The sequence below is a fragment of the Equus asinus genome, chromosome 14 (assembly GCF_041296235.1).
Source record: "Equus asinus isolate D_3611 breed Donkey chromosome 14, EquAss-T2T_v2, whole genome shotgun sequence".
In the NCBI taxonomy this organism is placed as follows: Eukaryota; Metazoa; Chordata; class Mammalia; order Perissodactyla; family Equidae; genus Equus; species Equus asinus.
This window is the reverse complement of record NC_091803.1, coordinates 17,481,773-17,499,677: the sequence shown is the minus strand read 5'-3', so window position 1 is coordinate 17,499,677 and position 17,905 is coordinate 17,481,773. Positions and strand designations below refer to the sequence as shown.

General features: G+C 59.5%; 1 protein-coding gene across 12 annotated transcripts in view; it reads right to left on the bottom strand.

Moving 5' to 3' along the window:
• ELN (elastin) overlaps positions 1–17,905 on the bottom strand; it is a 32,077-nt gene that overhangs the window by 6,534 nt on the left and 7,638 nt on the right. For 4 of the 12 annotated variants that reach the window (XM_014850461.3, XM_014850463.3, XM_070484439.1 and 1 more), the window contains exons 4-26: positions 17,571–17,603; positions 14,151–14,186; positions 13,543–13,635; positions 13,058–13,132; positions 12,313–12,360; positions 11,282–11,353; positions 10,922–10,951; positions 10,337–10,408; positions 9,635–9,676; positions 9,152–9,211; positions 8,842–8,889; positions 7,287–7,382; positions 7,149–7,202; positions 6,378–6,551; positions 5,314–5,367; positions 4,625–4,723; positions 4,353–4,394; positions 3,874–3,960; positions 2,962–3,021; positions 1,881–1,952; positions 1,738–1,797; positions 1,058–1,162; positions 334–372 (exon numbers count right to left, since the gene is read on the bottom strand). In XM_014850461.3, the coding sequence (XP_014705947.1) occupies positions 334–372; positions 1,058–1,162; positions 1,738–1,797; positions 1,881–1,952; positions 2,962–3,021; positions 3,874–3,960; positions 4,353–4,394; positions 4,625–4,723; positions 5,314–5,367; positions 6,378–6,551; positions 7,149–7,202; positions 7,287–7,382; positions 8,842–8,889; positions 9,152–9,211; positions 9,635–9,676; positions 10,337–10,408; positions 10,922–10,951; positions 11,282–11,353; positions 12,313–12,360; positions 13,058–13,132; positions 13,543–13,635; positions 14,151–14,186; positions 17,571–17,603 (1,551 nt within the window). The remainder of the gene's footprint in view (positions 1–333; positions 373–1,057; positions 1,163–1,737; positions 1,798–1,880; positions 1,953–2,961; positions 3,022–3,873; positions 3,961–4,352; positions 4,395–4,624; positions 4,724–5,313; positions 5,368–6,377; positions 6,552–7,148; positions 7,203–7,286; positions 7,383–8,841; positions 8,890–9,151; positions 9,212–9,634; positions 9,677–10,336; positions 10,409–10,921; positions 10,952–11,281; positions 11,354–12,312; positions 12,361–13,057; positions 13,133–13,542; positions 13,636–14,150; positions 14,187–17,570; positions 17,604–17,905) is intronic. The other 8 variants (XM_044746942.2, XM_070484444.1, XM_070484447.1 and 5 more) reach the window with 3 other exon arrangements.

The window sequence follows — 17,905 nt, the reverse complement described above, 5'->3', positions numbered from 1 at the left end:
GTCTGCTGGTGAGGAGGCAGAAGCCACCCACTGACAGCAGCCTTGGCCGCTCCCTGGCCTCGGGTCCCTTGAAACTGCCAGAGCCAGAGGGGCCTTAGGGAACGTGGTGGCACTGCCCCCAGGTGGGCTGGAAATACGAGGGATGTTTTGGTTGTCCCAGGCTGCAGGCGTGCTAGGCATTTGGTGGGCCGGAGCCAGCTCTGCTAAACTGTCACTGTGAACTAGAAACTGCCTTTTTCCACCCTGACCACCCCAGCCCTGTGCTGCAGGCTCCAGGGCTGGTGGGGCAGCAAGGGAACCAACCATGGGGGCCAGTGTGTGGGGCACACTCACCATATTTGGCTGCTTTAGCTGCGGCCAGGGGTCCAGGTACTAGGGAAAAGGGAAAAGTGGGGTGGTCAGCAGCTGAGCTCTGTACCTGGGGATTCTGCTTCCTCCAGGGAGCCCTCCCTGACTTCCTTGGCATTCTTTACTCCTCTCAAAGCCCAGAAGCTGTGGTTGCCCAGCCAGGAGCTCACCCGGCCAGGTAGAGAGCTCCAGTATCTAACTATGCCTCTGCCACTCTGATCTGGGGGTGCTTGAGGGCTGAACTGTGGCTGCTCCTTCCATCTGTCCTCTCTTGTCCCTTCCAGGCCTAGTGTGGTCTGCCTGAAGCGGGACAGAGAGCAGGCTCAGTAACCACTGGGTGAAGAGCTGGAACTCCTGGTGGCCCCCTTGCCACAGTGTACTGCTGAAGGGGAGCCAGGCTGGCCCACCCATGCCTACTGACCCCAGGGACCTCCGCCTTCTTCCCTGGGTGGTGGGCCGCTTCTCAGTTTGAAGCCCTGTCACCCCTCCACTGAGGAGGTAGAAACTCTGAAATCTGGCAGCCTGGGGCCCCCTTCGCCTGGCCTGCCCTCCGTCTGTGACCTCAGTTGTCTCTAACTGCCCAGGAGAACCTAATGGGGAAGGTACTGTGCCCCTGAGGGAGGGTGCTGGGGGATGTGCGGGGAGGAGAGGAGGTCTCCCTCCTCTGAGCTCAGGGGCATTCCTGCCCATCTCCTAGAAGGCCCCTCACCTGCACCTGCCCCAAGGCCAGGAACACCAACACCAACTCCAAGTCCGGGAACAGCAGCACCAACTCCGAGTCCAGGAACACCGGCAGGAAGCCCGGCCCCGGCCCCTGGGGGAGACGGGCAGTGGGCTGGTGGCAGCAGGCAGGGAGCATGCCCCTGTGGGGGTGTCCTGCCTAGCGAGCTGACTCAGGCCCCGAGGGAAGGGGCCCAGACCCACACAGGGGCCTCCTCGCCTTCATCTGCCCCCTGTGATGCCACCAAAATTGTCTTCCTAGGACTCCCACTGACTACCGAGTCCAGCCCCTCCCTGGGCTGGCACTCAGGGCTGCACACTGGACATCACTGCTGTTTTCAGCCTAACCTCCCGCTCTTCCCTCTTGAATGAGCTCACTTAATCCTCCTAACCACATTCTGTGGCAGGTGCCGTCCGCACCCACACATCACACATGAGGACCGGAAACTCAGAGGTGGCTCAGCTGGTATGGGGCCCGGGACTTGAACCCGGGTATCCTTCACACCTGGTCTGCACTTGCAACCCCTCTGCCTGCTGCCTTGGGGATCTGAGGAGGCTGTGGGGCGGGTCAGAGGGGCTGCATGTCCTGGGGTCCAGCTCAGGCCTGGGTCAACCAGCCTGGGCTCGGGGTGGGGGCAGGTCGGGGGAGAAAGGCGGCAGGGTACTCACAATACTGGGCTTTGGCGGCAGCCTGAGCAGGAGTTTTAGCTGCAGCCGGGACCCCTACTCCTGCGGGGAGAGGGAAGGGGTTCAGGGAGGGCCCCCATGGAGGATTCAGAGGCCCCTCAGGCCCACTTACTCAGGCAGCTCACCTGCAACACCGCCTGGGCCAAGGCCAATGCCGGGGACCACGCCAGGAGCCACGCCAACACCGGGGGCTAACCCTGTAAGAGTGAGAGGAGCTCATTCTTAACCTGAATTAATTAGTCCCGACCAAGGAGGATGGAAGCTGATGGAAAGAGCAGCGGGCTGGGAGTCAGGAGCCTTGGGTTCTCATCCCAGCCGGGACACAGACTTGCTGTGTGACCTTGGACAAGTTACTTCCCCTTGATGGGCCTCAGTGTCCTCTTCCCTAACACGAGGTGTGTGCAGGATCAGGAGTTCTCAGCCTTCGGAGGGACAAGGACCCCTCGGAGGGGGATGGAGGCAGAGTGACGTAGTGAAAGGAGCTGGCAGGACAGGCAGACCTGGCTCTGAGCTCGGCTCAGCCACCGTCTGGCTGTGTGACTGTGGGCGAGTGACTTACCCTCAGTTTCCACAGCTGTAAAATGGGAATAAAGGCACCAGTTCATGAGGCTGGCGTAAGAATTACCTCAGCAAATGGTAGTTTTATAAAAAAGGGCTGTTTGTCATAGATGGGTTTGGGGGTCAGCGGACCCCGGGTTAAGATTTCTCTGGCCAGAAGCCCTAGGTTTTCTGATCTGATTCTTGCTGCTCGTGGGTCCCTGAAGCCAAGGCGTGCAGAGCCCTCGCCCAGGGCCTGGCACAGAGGCGGGCTCTGGAGTGGAGCTGCCAATTTGCCTTTTCCAGGAAGAGGGGGGTGCCTGGGGCTGCCAGGGCAGCCCTCAGATGAGCGAGAGATGGAGCACCTTGTCAGGGAGCAAGAACACGGCGGTCGCTCAGGCCGGGCGAGCCCAGAGGAGCCCAGCAGGAGGTCCGGGAGCCGCCTGGGAGGCAGCAGGGGCTTTGGGAAGGACGGGGAGTCCTGGAGTTCCTAAATGGGAACTTCCCCACACCCCTAAAAGTGGTCAGACAGGCCAGCAGCTGTGAGGAAGGCCCACGCCCAGAATGTGACAGCCTAAGGGGCTGCTGGACCCCAGAGCAGGGGGCCTGAGAGAGCAGTACTCCAGGACGAGGGTTGGAGGCAGGATTCAGGGGCAGGGGGACACTCACCAAACTGAGCGGCTTTCGCGGCAGCCTTGGCGGCTGCGGCAGCTGCTGGGGTCACTACTCCTGGAAAGGTGAAGAGCGGGAGTTGAGGAGTAGTCCCCAGCCCCCTACTCACTCTCTCCCATCCCCTACTGCGGAAATACCCCTCAGAGTCCACCCCTAGGGAACTGTCCCCTCTCCCCAAAGACCCTCAGCCTCCTCACACAAGAGACAGAGAGGGGCAGGAAAGCCTGCCCGTGGTAGGCTGCCTGGGTTCCAGGCCCGCCCTGGGGGTGGTCCGCTGGCTGATCTGGGCACGTCCCTTTCCCAGGAAGCAGCTCTGGGACTGTGGCGTTCTAGCTCTGCCTGTGGTGGAGGCCCCAAAGCTGTGATGGGTGGACGCACAGACCCTCTCTCCCAAACCTCAGTCGAGGAGATTTGTGGGGCTTTCTGCAGAAGGTGGTGTTCATTAAAAAAAATTCTAATCGTGCCTGTATCCAAAACTATTGGAGGAAATGGCTCATTTCTTGGGGGAACTCGAAAGGGGAATTTCTCCCAGAAAGAAGGAATGCAGAAGAGAAATATTCTGGCGGGAAAAACCACCAAGGAAGGTTGTAAGGTAACCTCACTGTAACTCTTCATCTCCCCCTTTGGCCTCTGACTGTAGAGGGAAAGAGCTCAGGAGAACCACGGGCTGATGCAGGCACTCCCACCCCATCAGGGACCAGCGAGGCCCCACAGGCAGGGAATGAGGCCCCTGGACCCTGGCAGAGCAGAGCTCCAGCTGCCTAGCCGGCTGACGTCCTGAGTGTCCCGGGCAGGGAGGAGACGTGCCGGGTCCACTCAGCAGTCTGGAATCCCATGGAAGGCTCTTCCCTCCAAACTAGGGGCAACTGCTTTCTCTCTTCCCATCTCTGGTTTGGGGCCGCAGCTCACCTGGCACCCCTGCAACGCCCGGCACGCCTGGAACTGCGACTCCGGCACCTGGCACCAGCCCTCCTAGGGCTCCTGCTGCACCAGCACCTGCAGGAGGGAGGAGCGTCCAGCCTGGCCCTCGAAGCATCCCCTTGTCGGGGTGCAGAGGGTGGAGGCGGGCAGGGGGACAGAATGGCTGCATGGGCACCTTCAACTTGCTGGTTTGGGGTGCGGGTGATAAGCAGGACACCAATAACCCTGACGGTGGCATCCGAAGAGGGCAGAGAAGTGCAGTGTGGCTTTGGAAGACAGGGCCAGGGGCTCCCGACCGTGATCCAGGCCATTCTGGCCCCCGAGGCCTGAGTATGAGGCTGGTCTGCCCTCATGCTGGAGAACTGCTCTGAGCTCGGAGCCTGGGCCCCGGGGAGAGCAGGGCCGGGCTGGGGAGGAGGGCAGGCGGCGGCCCTGGGCGCGAGGACAGACTAGGCAGGGGCACTCACCAAACTTGGCTGCCTTGGCGGCGGCTGCTGCCTGGGCTTCAGCTATGAGGAAATGAGAAAGAGAGAGACTCTCAGAAGCCTTGCTGGACCTCAGCCGGGCTGTGCTTACAGCTGTCCTGCCCCAAAGGCACCGCAGGCCGAGCCTGAGCGCTCCTCTGACTCCTCCCTGACCACACTGAAGCCCGGTCCACACTCCCCATCCCCCAGATAGCCCTACGCCAGAGAAGCCCCTACTCCTTCTCCTGGTTTCCCCAGATGGAATGAAGGCTCACGGGAAATGGCAGCTCCAGGAACACCGGCTCCGACACCGACACCATAGCCAGGAACCCCGAAAGTGGGAATGCCTCCAACTCCCACTCCGGCTCTAGCGCCTGCAGAGAGAAGAGAACCAAGTGGAAAAGGATCTCAATGAGAGAGGCTGGGGAGGGCTCTGGGGGATGCTTGTCGGCTGGGAAAGAGCCTCCCCCAAGTCTGGTCCATGAAGGACAGGAAACTGTGGAATGCCTGGGCCCCCTGCCAGCCTCCTCCCTGAAGCCTTTCCTGACACCCTCCAATACTCCCCCACTCCCTCTCTTCTCTGAGCACTTGGGGAAGGGCCCCTCTGTTGGCTGTGGAGGGACTGTGGGCAGGTCCCATATCCCTAGCCAGGCTGGGGCTCCTCTGAGAGAGCCCTGGCCACGGCAGGGAGGGTCAGGGACACTGTCTGCACTGGGAATGCCATACTGGGACTCTCTCATCACTCAATCCCATGGCCTCATGGGTGGGGGACAACTGGAAGGGACATTGTCCTGGGGCTTAACAGGTCCAAGTCCCACCTCTGCCAGTGACTTGCTGTGTTACCCTGGGCAAATCACTCCCCTTCTCTGGGCTGTACAATTGAGGACGAGAAGATGAGGGTTCTTTAGTTCTGGTAAGTAAAAGCCAGAACAGGGTAGGGCAGAGCTATCAGCATAACACTCACCAAATTTGGCTGCTTTGGCGGCTGCTTTAGCAGCTGCAGCTGGTGACACAGCCCCTGGAGAGACCAAGGGGGACACAAATGCTCAGGAGAGAACGGAGGAGAGATACTCCATGTATATGCCTCTGTCCACCCATCTGTCTTTTGGTGCCTTTTCTTTCGAGCCAATGTAGAGCTGTCCATCCATTCACCCATTCATGTCTCCATCTACCCATCTAGCCATCTGTCTACCCAACCACCCGTTCATCCACCCACTGACCTACCCATGTCTGTCCATTTGTCTCTTTATCCTTGGACCTTGATCCACCCACTCAACCACTTATCTCTCTGTCCACTCATGCACCTATTTATCCATACACTTATCCACTCACTTGTCTATCTATCCATTCATCTAAGTATCTATCCAACCATTTTGCATTTGCCTTCTACCCACCCATCTGTTCATCTGCTCATCCAAACATGTGCTTATCCATCCATCATCCATCCATTCATCTATCCATCTATCCATCTATCCATCATTCTGACCACTTATCTAGTCCCCCACATGTCTATCCATCTGTCTTTCCATCTACCCATTTATCTCTCCATCCACCATTTTACCCATTTATCTATCCATCCATGTGTCCATGCATCCTTGTATCTGTCCATTCATCTACCCACCACACACTCCTTCATCCATAAATTTGTTTACTCATCCACATGGCCATTCACCTACCTACCCAGCTGTCCATCTGCCTGTCCATCCACCCATCAATCTATCCATCCATCCATCTACCTACCTACTCACCCATCTATCCACCATTCACTGAGCACCTATTCAGCTAAGGGCTGGGAACATAGAGATGAAAAAGACATGGTTCCTGCCCCCAGGAGCACATTGACAGCCAGAAGGTGAACTGGAGAAGACGAAGCTGTCAGTAGCTAATTAGGAGGTGGGTATAACCCAAGGGAGAGAAGATGAGGCATGGCCAAGGATATGGAGAGGATAGATGGGTAATGTATTAGGGAGAATCCAAAAGTCTTGGCAACAGTTTCAATATTTCTTTTACCCATACAGCTCAGCTCACCTGGTCCAACAACGCCTGGGACTCCAACACCAGGGACCCCAACGCCAGGGACCCCAACACCAGGGACCCCAACACCAGGGACGCCAACGCCAGGGACCCCAACACCAGGGACGCCAACGCCAGGGACGCCAACGCCAGGGACGCCAACGCCAGGGACTCCAACTCCAGCAGCTCCTGCGGAAGAGAAGGCTTGTTCTTCTGGCCTGGACCCCATGGGAATGTCAGAGGTCTTCCAAGGGCATGGCTCTGGGGAGCTATAGGATGGCGGGTCTTGAGTGCAGGATCCCAGGTTGGCTGGCATTGCCTCTGCATGGATCCAACTCATCTGAGAGATGGGGAGGGACTGAGAGAACTCCCACAGAGCTCTAAGAGTTTGGATCTGTGGGTGGGAAGAACGGGGTCTGTGTCTAAAGCAAAGTCAGAACTCTCGCTACTGGGCACCCAGACAGTTGGTGCAACAGCTGTGGGTCAGCCTTGGGGGGACGGCGGGAGGGGCCAGATGCTCCACAGGCACCGCCCCCCATCTACTGGGCCAGTCAGTGGAGAACATTGGAGATGGCCTCCTAGGCAGCTTGGCCAGAGGGCAAAGGCAAGGAGGCAGGCACAAGGCATGTTCAGGACGGGGAGGGAGACTGCCACAGATGGATGAAGGCAAAGTCCATCCAGCCTTATCAGATTGGGGTCTCTGAGGCCACTGCAGAGGCCAGGGCAGGCCCTGAGGGTCTGAGGGCAGGCTGGAGTCCTGGGCCTGCCACTCCTGGGGACACTCACCATATTTGGCTGCCTTAGCAGCCGCCTTTGCAGCAGCAGCTGGAGCCCCGACCCCTAGAGAGATAGCCACAGATGGTGAGGTCCTTTCCCTGTGGCCCTCTCAAGGCCACCCCCACCCCCTGCTGGAACAGACATTACCTGCGATGCCTCCAATCCCAGGAATTGCACCGGGTACCCCAGGAATGCCGGCACCTCCAACACCAACGCCCGGGAGAACTCCGGCTCCTGCGGCACCTGTTAGGATGGAGACAGTGCAGATGTGGCTCCCAGGGTCCCTCCTGAGGCCGGGCAGGAAGGCGGCTCGGAGGCCCACATTTTCACCAGCACAATCTCCTCTGGAAATGAGGCCCAGGCGTCTCCCGCTATGTCTGCCTGGGAAGGCCCCCACCCCACTGTTCCTTGACTCACCCCCAAAGTGTCCATTTCAACACGCTCATTAAGAGACTTGTACGTTTTCAGACAAATCCCATTCTAATCACTGCCACATACTGAGAAACCACAAGCGGCCGCTCCCCACGCCAGACGGGCCCCTGTAGGAATGTTCAAGGCTTCCTCTCCCTGTGTTCCGAAGACTCGGCCAAGTTTGTAATCCAAGTGCCTGGCGGCCTGGCTCTGGCAGCCCCTTGCTGCCCCACTCTCCTGCTCCCACATTCCAGCCGTCCCCTCCAGCCTTGGGGGCCTCTGTGGAGCAGGCCTCCAGCTCAGTGCTTCTTTCCACACTCTGGCCCCCTTGGGCTGGTGGGGAGAGGTCTCTGTCCCAAATGGCTGTAGGAAGGGCTCCCCCAGGACTGGGAGTGAATGTGAGGACTTCAGCCTCAATGATCTGACTCTGAACTGGGGGGTTCCCTGGGGCAAGGGGACAGATGCCCACTCTCCCCACTGTGTGGCACAGGGAAGGCCATGCTACGTCTGTGAGCCAAGGGATCGTGGGCTAGTTAAAAATTTTATAATGCACATTAAATTGATACTAAACTATTAAATTGTTTAAATGCTCATATATGTACCACCTCAAATTATCCCATCCACCATAGTACCCGTTCCCTCTGCCTGGGCTCCTGCTTGTTTTAACCACATGGCAAACTGCACCTGTATTTTCAGGCCTGAATCAAATGTCATTTTCTCTGAGAAGCCTTCCTGATTTCCCCCAGGCAGAAATAATATCTCCCTCTTCTTGATTCCCACAACAGTACCTACATTTTCCAGCAGAGCTCCTATCTGTCCCTGGTCTCTGAAATGGATGAATGGTTAGATGGAGGGACAGATGGAAGAATAGAGGGAGAAATTAATGGATGGAGGGAGGAAGGGAGAGAGGGGTGGAGGGAGGGAGGGAGGAATGAATGGATGGATGGAGGGAGGGATGGATGAATGGATGGAAGGAGGGAGGGAGGAGAGAGGTGGGGAGGAAAGAATAGATGGATGGATGGGTGAAGGGATGGAATGAGGAATGAATGGATGGAGGGATGGATGGATAGATGGATGGAGGAATGAATAGAGAGAGGGATGGAGGGAAGAATAAATGAATGGATGGGGGAGGGAGGGACGGGGGGAGAGAGGAATGGTTTTGAAAAAATTGGACAATGGGTGTGGGGAGGGACCGCCTTGTTTAGTTACCTGTGAGGCAGGCTCTCAGTGTAATAGGGATGGAGAGGTTGGGGGTTGGGGGCTGGCAGGTGAGGACGCCAGAGGTACTCACCAAACTTTGCTGCTTTAGCTGCCGCTGCTGCTGCAGCTGGACCAACTCCTTGGGGGAGGGGAAGGGGAGAGACTGAACACTGTGCCCCTGCATCTCCAGAGGCCACCTGTTCCAGCCCCGAGAGAACCAACCCTTTCACATATGGGTGTGGGTGGGGCTTCACAGCAAGCAGAGGTCGATAGAGCCGCCCCCACCCAGGATCCTTCTCCAGGCTCAGAGGGACCTGGATACACAGTGGGCTGGCTCCAGGGCTCGAGAGCCTGGGTGATTAGTGCCCTTTTGGCTGGCAGTGAGGGGAGGCTTTCCTTACCTGTCCCTGTCGGGTACCCAGCCTTGCCCGCTGCACCAGCCACTCCTCCGGGCCCATAGCCTGCGAAGTAGAGAGGCTGAGTGGGAGGCTGCGTAGATGGCACTGCAGCTGTCCTCCCTGCTCTGCCCTTCCTGCCCTGCCCTTTGGGGCCTGGGCTCCCCAGAGTCTCCACCATACCCCTGGCCAGAGTTAAGGCAAACAGAAACGTGGGTGTGGGGTGGTTATTCTCATTTACAGACAAAGACACTGAGGCCCAGAGAAGAAACGGGTTCACCCAAGGCCTGGTGATAAGCACGAGGGCTGAGATTGAGAACCGGGCTGTCCGAGTCTGAGCTCCCTGCTCCTTCCTTAGGGGATTCCCATTCTAAGACTCCACCCCCGCCCCCTCCGCAGCTGGGTGCTCTCCTAGCCCAGGGCAAGGACCCAGCTCCTTTGCAGCTGGAGAGAGCTGGAAGCCCAGCAGTCTAGGAGGGCCTTACTCACCAAAGGGCAGCTTCCCAGTGCTGTAAGGCAGTCCATAGCCACCTGCAGAGGGGCCGGGGCGGGCTCAGGGGCTGCTTCATGGCAGCCCCATGCCTTGCTGGGCTCCCACTACCTGGGTGGACAGACCTACTCCCCCAGGTACTGAGTCTGAGACACCCCCTGAGGGTCCTGAGCTGCTCACAGAGGCTCTCAGGAGAGCAGAGGCCTGGGGTGGAGGAGGGAGAGGGCACCCCTGCCCCAGGGCCCAGTGGGACACCCATCCCCCATCAGTGCAGGCCTGCCATGGCCCTAGAGTCTGAGTAGCTTCCTGACTCCCCTCCCCAGCAGGGAATATCTCACGTATGAGCTGATTGCAGGGGTGGGGTGGGCTGACGTCAGAGGGGTCTTTCCCATGAATGGTGTTTCTTACCATCAACAAGATGGTTTCCCATCAGGGCTGTGGGTCTCTGTGCGTGTGTATGCCTGTGCATGGCGTGCATGTGTGTGCATCATGCGCATGTATGTGCTCGTGAGTCGGGCCAACTCCTGCAGCACGGCTTCCCCATGCTTTCCTTTGCTGATGACGGGAAGTGTGCTGCAAGACCCAGGTTTCTTAACCTGCCCCCCAGGGACACCAGTAGGCAAACAAGTGCTTCCCACAAGCTGGCCACTCAGCAGTGAGGCCTGGTAGGTGGTGCCTCTTGGATCCTCCTCCTGACTTACCTGGCAGCTTGGGTGCCTTGATGGGGTACCCCAGTGGGACTCCAGGCTGCTGTACCCCAAAGGGTCCAACTCCTGTGGCAACAAGGAGAGCAGAATCAGGTTCCCGCAGCTTAGGCCAGCAGCCCCTGCTAAGCCTCCAGTCTCACACTTTCTGTTCAGACAGAATGACCTCGCACTGCATCTGGGATCCATCCTGCCTCCACGGCCTTCCTGCCTCTGTCAGCCTTCGCTGAGCACCCCAGCCCCCCGTGGGGGCCACTTCCTCTGGGAAGCTGCAGGACTCTCTCCTTCCTGGGGCTTGGGCCACAGTTCGGGCCCGCAGCCCTCACTGATTTTAGCACAGACTGGTGGGTTTTCTGGGCTCATTTGGACTGCTAGGCAGAGGGGTTGGGGTGGGGTGGGGGAAGCAGGCCTGTGAGTGATGCCACTTTATGCTGAAGCCAGTCCAAGGCCTGGAGCAGTAGGCATGGGGAAGCTGGACAGGCCTTGATGAAATTCTGGGTGACCAGCCCCTCCCAAGAGCCCCTGCCTGGCTGGTCACCCTGCTGGCCCGCCCGCCCCGTGGGGGACCCAGCTTTGCCTCACCTGGGATTCCAGCAAAAGCTCCACCTCCACCTGCAATGACAGGAGCCATCCTGAGTCCTGCCATCATGGACGTAGGGCACAGGGGCACCACTGGCCGGTGCCAGGCAGCACTGAGGGCCAGGAGGGCCTGAGAGTGGCCAGTTCCGCCCAAACTGCCCAGCTCATGTTGCCTTCACACTCGCTCGGGATTTCTGAGAGGTCTGCTGCCCCCTCGCCAGCTGCACCAGGGCTGCAGCACAGGAGGTGCCCACCCAGAGGGCCCTGAGCCCTGGGTCCCCACCCCAACCCCAGCCAGGCCAGAGGGGCCTGAGAGTGGGCAGAGATTCCCACCATGGACCCCCCAACCCAGCCAGCGCATACCTGGGACCTTGGGTTTGACTCCTGCTCCAGTGGGAACCCCAGGGAGCACTCCCACACCCGGGAACCGAGCTCCTGAGGGGGAAAGAGGGCTCTGGCAGCGAGGGAGGGGAGGCAGGCCTCGCAGGCCCAGCCTGGCACCCACACTCCCCTTGGGTCACACCGCTGGCCTCCTGAACTGACCGTCAGCGATGGGCATGGCCCGTGTGGTGGCAGGGGGGCCTCTTTGGTGGTGACCTTCCTTCCCTGTCTGACCCGAGGCCAGAAGACCTGAGATTTGATCCCGTTTCCTAGCCACGTGAGCTTGTGCCTCAGAAGGCCTCGCCTCTAAACTGGAGTTAATTTCCAGGCACCCTGCCCACCTGCATCAGAGCAGGAGGACAATAAATGCTTGGTGAGTGGGATGCCTGTGCCCTTGGGGCTCTCTCTCAATGTCATTCACAACCAAATGCAGCAGCCCTCTGCTATGGCCCGGAATCTCGACCTCTAGCTCTGGTGCTCCCATTGCCCCTGTCTCCCCTGGGTCTGGGCCATCTCGGCGAGAGAGAGAAGGGGAGGGACACTCTGTCAGCAAATCCCTCAGAGCAGCCAGAATCCGGGCTTTTGGGGGAATCCAAGAGGTCACTTGCTGGGTGGGGTGGCCGGGCCCTGGCAGGGAAAGGAGGTTGAGAGGGCAGCCCTGAGGGTCTCCTGCAGGGCGGATGCACTGGGTGGGCCCCCTGGTGACTCACGGCTTTTGGGAAACAGCTGGCCACACTGGGGATGTGGTGTGTCCTCCTTGGGGCCCACCTCAGGCCGTGACGATGGTGTGGGCCTGGGCCTGGGGTCAGGGCTTGGGTGGGGCGGGGAGGAAGCTGACTGGCCTTTGTGGGGAAAGATGACCAGGGGCCTGAAGTCTGTTAGCCTGAGCTTTGGTGCTGGTCAGGACCCAGGGCCTATGGTGGCCTCGGCATGGGGGGAGGTGAGGGGCCACCAGGGAGGCTGCCAGGGATGCTGTCCTTGCTATGGGGTCCCCTTCTCCTCCTTGCTCTCACCTATGCCTGGGAGCACTCCACCTGGGTATACACCTGGTAGCCCCACACCTGTGGCCAAAAGAAAAAGGAGGAGTCACTAGCAGCAGCCAGCCTCCGAAACCCCTCCCCGGCCTTGCCCTCCTCGGTGGGTCCAGGGCTCCCTAACCAGCCCCCGGGCACCCAGAAGGAACAGCCAGGGACACATGTGGTGGCTACAGCCTCCTCCCACGAGTTTCGGAAGTCATCTGCAAACGTTCCTGTGCGTGGATTTATCTCGTCTCCTGGAGCCTGTTTACATGGCCGGCCCAGCCCACCTCAGGGCTAACAGCTTCCAGATGTTCCTCCCTGCTGTGTGGACTCAGACAGCCTTTTGTTTAACCTGAAGTCACTTCCTCCAGGGCTTGGTGCAAAGGAATGAGCCCCAGATGGGGGTCAGAGCACCTTGGGCTCACCCCAGCTCTGCTGTGACCACTGAGGGCCCTGCTGCACTGACTTTCCATTCTGAGCCTCAGTCTCCCCATCTGTCACCTGAATGCCTGCCACAGAGCCTGCCTCTGAGGTCTCCTTCTGCTCCAAGATCCTGGAAGGAGGGCGTGGAAAGTCGGCCAGGGCCCCTCTCTCCCATTTCAGACAGGCACCTCACTTTGGGCCTGGCCCTCTTCCCTGCCCTGCTGTGGCCAGGCCTTGCCCTTCCTGCCCAGTATGGAGGTGTGGCCTCTGCCCCTCCCTGGCCGCCCCACTCCTGCCCCAGGGACTCCACACTGACCGGGCACTTTCCCAGGCTTCCCTACGGCGCCGGCTCCGACTCCCACTCCTGCCCCGGGCTGAGGCACCACCGCACCTGCATGGAAGGGGCTGCATCAGAGCAGGTTCCACCCAGGCCTGCAGCCTTCACCCAGGCAATTTGGATCTAGCCACCATACCTGCAGACACTCCTAAGCCACCAACCCCACTGACACTGGCAACACCACCAAACCCAGCACCTATGGGGCCAGGAGTGGGAGAGGCCAGGGGTCATATAAGAACAGGGGCAGCTGGAGGGCCCTGGGCTGCACATGGAGGGCCCAGCGTTGAGGTCTGGCCCTGCCACCACCTTACTTTGAAACTTGGGCATGGCTGGTTGCTTCCCTGAGCCCCAGTAGATTAGAGATGAGGATCCCGCCTGCCTGCTTCCCAGGAAAGGTTCTCAGCAAAATGGAGAACCCAGGGAGGCCGGAGGGCTTCTGGCATGTCCCAAAGAGCGACACTCACCAGCCTTGGCAGCTTTATAGGCTGCAGCAGCACCAGCCACTCCACCAGGCACCAGAGCACCCGGGAAGGCGCCTGCAGGAAAGGCCCCAAGCCCTGCAGGGAGGAGGAGGGGGTGAGGTCCTGAGCCCCAGCCCACCTAGCCCTGCCTGGCCCGGGAGGTGTATTTGAGGCCCTTCTGCAGGACTTCCATGCCAAGCAACGACTACTGCTCCCAGGACTGATGTGGATGCTGGAGCGCAATATGGACCAGGCCGCTCCGCTCAGCCTGACAAAGCTGCAGGGATCCTTTGGGGTCCAATCTCTACACCCTCCTCCTCCAGAAAGCCTTCCTGAAGCCCCACTGAGTGGAGCCACTCCTCTGGGCTCTGAGGGCTTCTCCCATCCAGCCCTTATCACTTCCTTCTAACAGCACCCAGGACCCAGTTGGGACTCCCTCGTGCCCTAGGCAGCGGCTCCAGGCAGGTGGTCTCAGGATCACCCCCACACCAGCGCCCAGGACAGGCCTGGCCTGCGCCCCTGTACCCCACTGCCCTCCACGGCAGGCAGACAGATGCCCTGGGCTTGGCTCTAGCCCCCAGAGGGCATCTCGCCTGGATGTCGACACTAACCTGCCCCAGGGGCGATGCCCGCGAGCCCGCCAACACCTGCAGGGAAGAGGAGAGAGAGCCAGGTGAGGACAGTCTGGTGCGGGGCATCCTTCCGGGGCCCAAGGTGGGAGGGCTGTCGTGGAACGGGGGCAGGAACCGGGCAATGCTGTGGCCACTCAGGCCCCTAAGCTGGACTCAAGCCTTTGGTACTCGGGGGCTGATTCTGATAAAATAGCAGCTGCTGCTTAGCAACTAACTGCTCTGTGCCATGTAGATTTGATGTGCCGTGTAGGCCCTCCGTGACATTCCTGGACCAGGCCGTGTTTCCCCTGGAAGCACTGCCAGCTGATGGGGGACCCAGCAGGGCTTTCTGTAAATGCTGAAGCTGAGCAGACTCTGCCAGCAAGACCTGGCCAGGCCTTGCTTGTTCCCACCTTGGTCCCCCCCCAAGGCCTTTCTTTTGCTTCCTTGCAAGGGTCCCCTAGCTCAGCCCCCTCCCCTCCTCTGTATCTGGAGCCCTTTCTGTCCCCCACCATCTATCTGTCCGTCCATCTAGCCTGCCCTGCAGTGCAGGAGCCTCCTTGCTTGCAGACAGATGCTAGGATGTTTATGAGAAGCTGAGTGGGTCCCTCTGGCTCCCTCCTTCTCACATCTGGGCCCCATCGCTCCTTTTCCCCCTCCAGGAGACATTCCAGGGCCTTGGCTAGGCCGATGGGCAATCAGGTTGGGTTTGTTTCCAATTATGTGAGAATCTTTCCTGCAAGCACCAGTCCTGGCTGCCAGGGTCCCAAGCCCAGGGGCGGCCCTCTCTGAGGACTGACCCCAAACTTGGGGGACTGCTGAGCCCTGGAGGGTCTACCTGGCTTTCACTGGGCGTGGTCTCTCTCCCCCTACCCCATTTCCTACTTGTGTGAGCTGGCCCCAGCTGACACCCAGCCAGCCCCTCTGTAAAATGGGTCTCCAGCTCCGGCCAGTCTCCCTTCCGGCAGATGTGGTGTGGGGGTCAGGCTGGGCCTGGGGTATGGCAGGCTTCACTTCCCAGCCCTGCAGGCCCTGTCCCTCCCCAGCACCGTCAGGGGCTTCTCTCAAGCCAGACCTAGTTCCTGAGCTCCAACAGGGTAGGGGACACTCTGGCCTTTCCTGACCACAGAGAAGCTGGGAAAAGAAGATGGGGATCTAACAGGAAGTGAGAAGAGGCTGGGGCCGGTGGGGGTGGGGGCAGGCAGCCCCTCTGCAGCCATCTGCCCTTTCCCTGTGCTCCCCTCAGCTGTCTGGTCCCAGGGTTGTCCTTGGGCGTGACACACCACGATGGCATGTCCTCCTTCCTGTGGACTCCCCTGGCCCAAATGCCCCAAGAAGTTCAGCTGGTGGAAAGGAGGAGAGACCTTGAGGATCTGACCACAGCTGAGTGCCCAGGGCCCCCGCCGGCCCAACCCTCTCTCTTCCTGGAGTCAGAGAGCTCTGGATTCAAATTCTCCTACCCCTACCTACTGTACATGTGGGAGCAAGTCACTTCACCTCTCTGAGACTCAGTTTACCCACCTACAAAATGACCAGCGTGTCCCTGACCTTCCAGGACCAGCGGGCTTGTGAGCAGAAAGCACCTAATGTGTTCAGCTGCCAGGGCACCCAGTAGGTGTCCCCTGCTCCTTCATGTCCTCTCAGGTGGGCGGCTGGCCTCCAGCTGGTGCTGGGGGTGTGGGTGGTGCTGGCTCCCAGCTGCCTGGTCCCCCACCGAGAGCCCAGGCAGGGCAGGCGGCTGAGGCCCACATGGAGAAGCTGCCACGCCACCCACCCTCTACTTGCCAAGGGATTAATTGTTCCCAAGCATGACACATGCTGCCTGTGCCTCGTGCCATCCCGTCCCGCCTGGGCAGGCCCGGATGTGGGGAGCTGCCTGGGGGTGGGCACTGTGGCCCTGCCTTGGCCTTTGCAGCCCTGAGTCCTGAGGCTGAAAGATGACCTCAGGGAGCCGTGGAACCCATCCTCTTTTCATCCAGTCAGATGTTCTGCCTTTGCTTCTGCTCTGCTCCTTTACCCCAAGCTGGAAGTTCTTTTGGAAGTCTAAACTAAATCTTTCATTAATACAAGCATCGCTTTAGCAACCATGCATTATGGGACGCTGCATGCAGTTGTCTGAGTCTTCCCTCCGGTGTTTAATCACCACCTGCCGGGTGTCCCCTGCTGCCAAGGGGATCAACCAATCCCCACGCTAGCTTTGCAGTCATGGCCTCCACAATCTGGGTTTTCTCGGCTATGCTGGGTCCTAATTCCATGCTGTCGTTTCTCTAGGCCTTTCCTGCATTCTCTCTTCCTTCAAAGACCCTGTGAAGATGGCTCACCCCTCCAGGAAGACAGGATGCAGGATGAGCATGAATCCCAAGGGCTCCCAGCCTTGCGGACCCCACAGACCCCGGGGAAGCCCTGGCCCAGCTGCCTGCCCCTGCTGCTCTCGCCTGGCGCAGCTCTGGAGTTTCACAACCCAGATGGGCTTGCAGGGAATCTGGGCCTTGAAGATTCATTTGTGCTTGGATCATGGAACATCGGGGATTTCATAAGAGCTGTTGGACATCCAAAGTGTCCTGGAGCCTCGGGCCTCAGAGCCAGGGAGACACGGATCAGTGCCGGGGTGCCGAGGCCACATGTGGAGCATCTCACGCTGATAGGGCCATAAATCTGGATGGAGACACCATTTCCTCCACCTGCTCCATTTCTACTGGTGCTTCCCAGGGGGGCTGCCCTCCCCCTTGCCTAGGGGTGTGCTCTTTGGAGCTGATAGTGGGCCCTAGAGGCAGATCCAGGCCCCATAGGCGAGGCCAAGACAGAGCTAGCCACATTTTGCTGGAAAACTCTAAGGTCTGGACATAGCTGGAAGGGGCCTGGGATCAGGAAGGAAGCTCACATGGGGCCAGGGTCAAGATTCAGCCTGGGGGTAAGCTCAGGGCTTATTCTGGGGTCAGGATAAGGGCTCATGGTGTCATCAAAGTCAGGAATATCTAGAGTCTTGGCCTGTGGTTAGAGAGGGCTTGGTCTGGGGTCAGGGGACCATCCAGGCAGACTCTGGGGCCCACCGTCTGTGTCTGAGTCCCAGAGGAATGTTTACAGGCTTGGTGGCCATTGGAACATCAATTCCTACCTGTGTCCCCAGCCCCTGGGCTGTTTCTGAAACCCTGTGCAAAGGGGCCAGGGCAGCTGGGCACATCGCCACTCACAGGGTGGACCCTGGACACCCCTCACACAGGAAGGACGTCAAGCTGTCTCCAGTCTCCTGTCGCTGGAGCCCTGGGCTTGGTCCCAACCTGGTCATACCTGGGGGCTGGCTCTGCCCACTACTCTCCTCCCTCCTCCTGCCCGCTGGCTCCCTTGACAGGCGCACAGCTCTGTGGCCCTCCCCTCCTTGCCCTCCGGCCCCTCCGAGTGCTCTGAGGCCTCCAGTCTTACCTGCCTTGGCTGGTTTGCCTCCAGGTCCCAGTGCTGCGGGGAAAGAGACGGGAGTGAATGGGAAGCACCAGCTTGCCTGTCCCACTATTTATCCCCCCAGGGCAGAGTGAGGGTATAGTGAGCTCTCCCTCCCCAGGTCCTAAAAAAGCTGCTAGAGCTGGTTTTCCCCTTTGGACAGGGAGCTGCTGGAGCCCGGTATCTAGACGCTGGGGTGGGGAAGCCAGCTCCCGCCCTGATTTGTGGTTTGCACTCTCTCAGACCCAGTTTCCCAGCCTCCAAAGGAGATGATGATACCCACTCAGCGGGCTTTGCAGGGATGCTGGGAGGATCAAAAG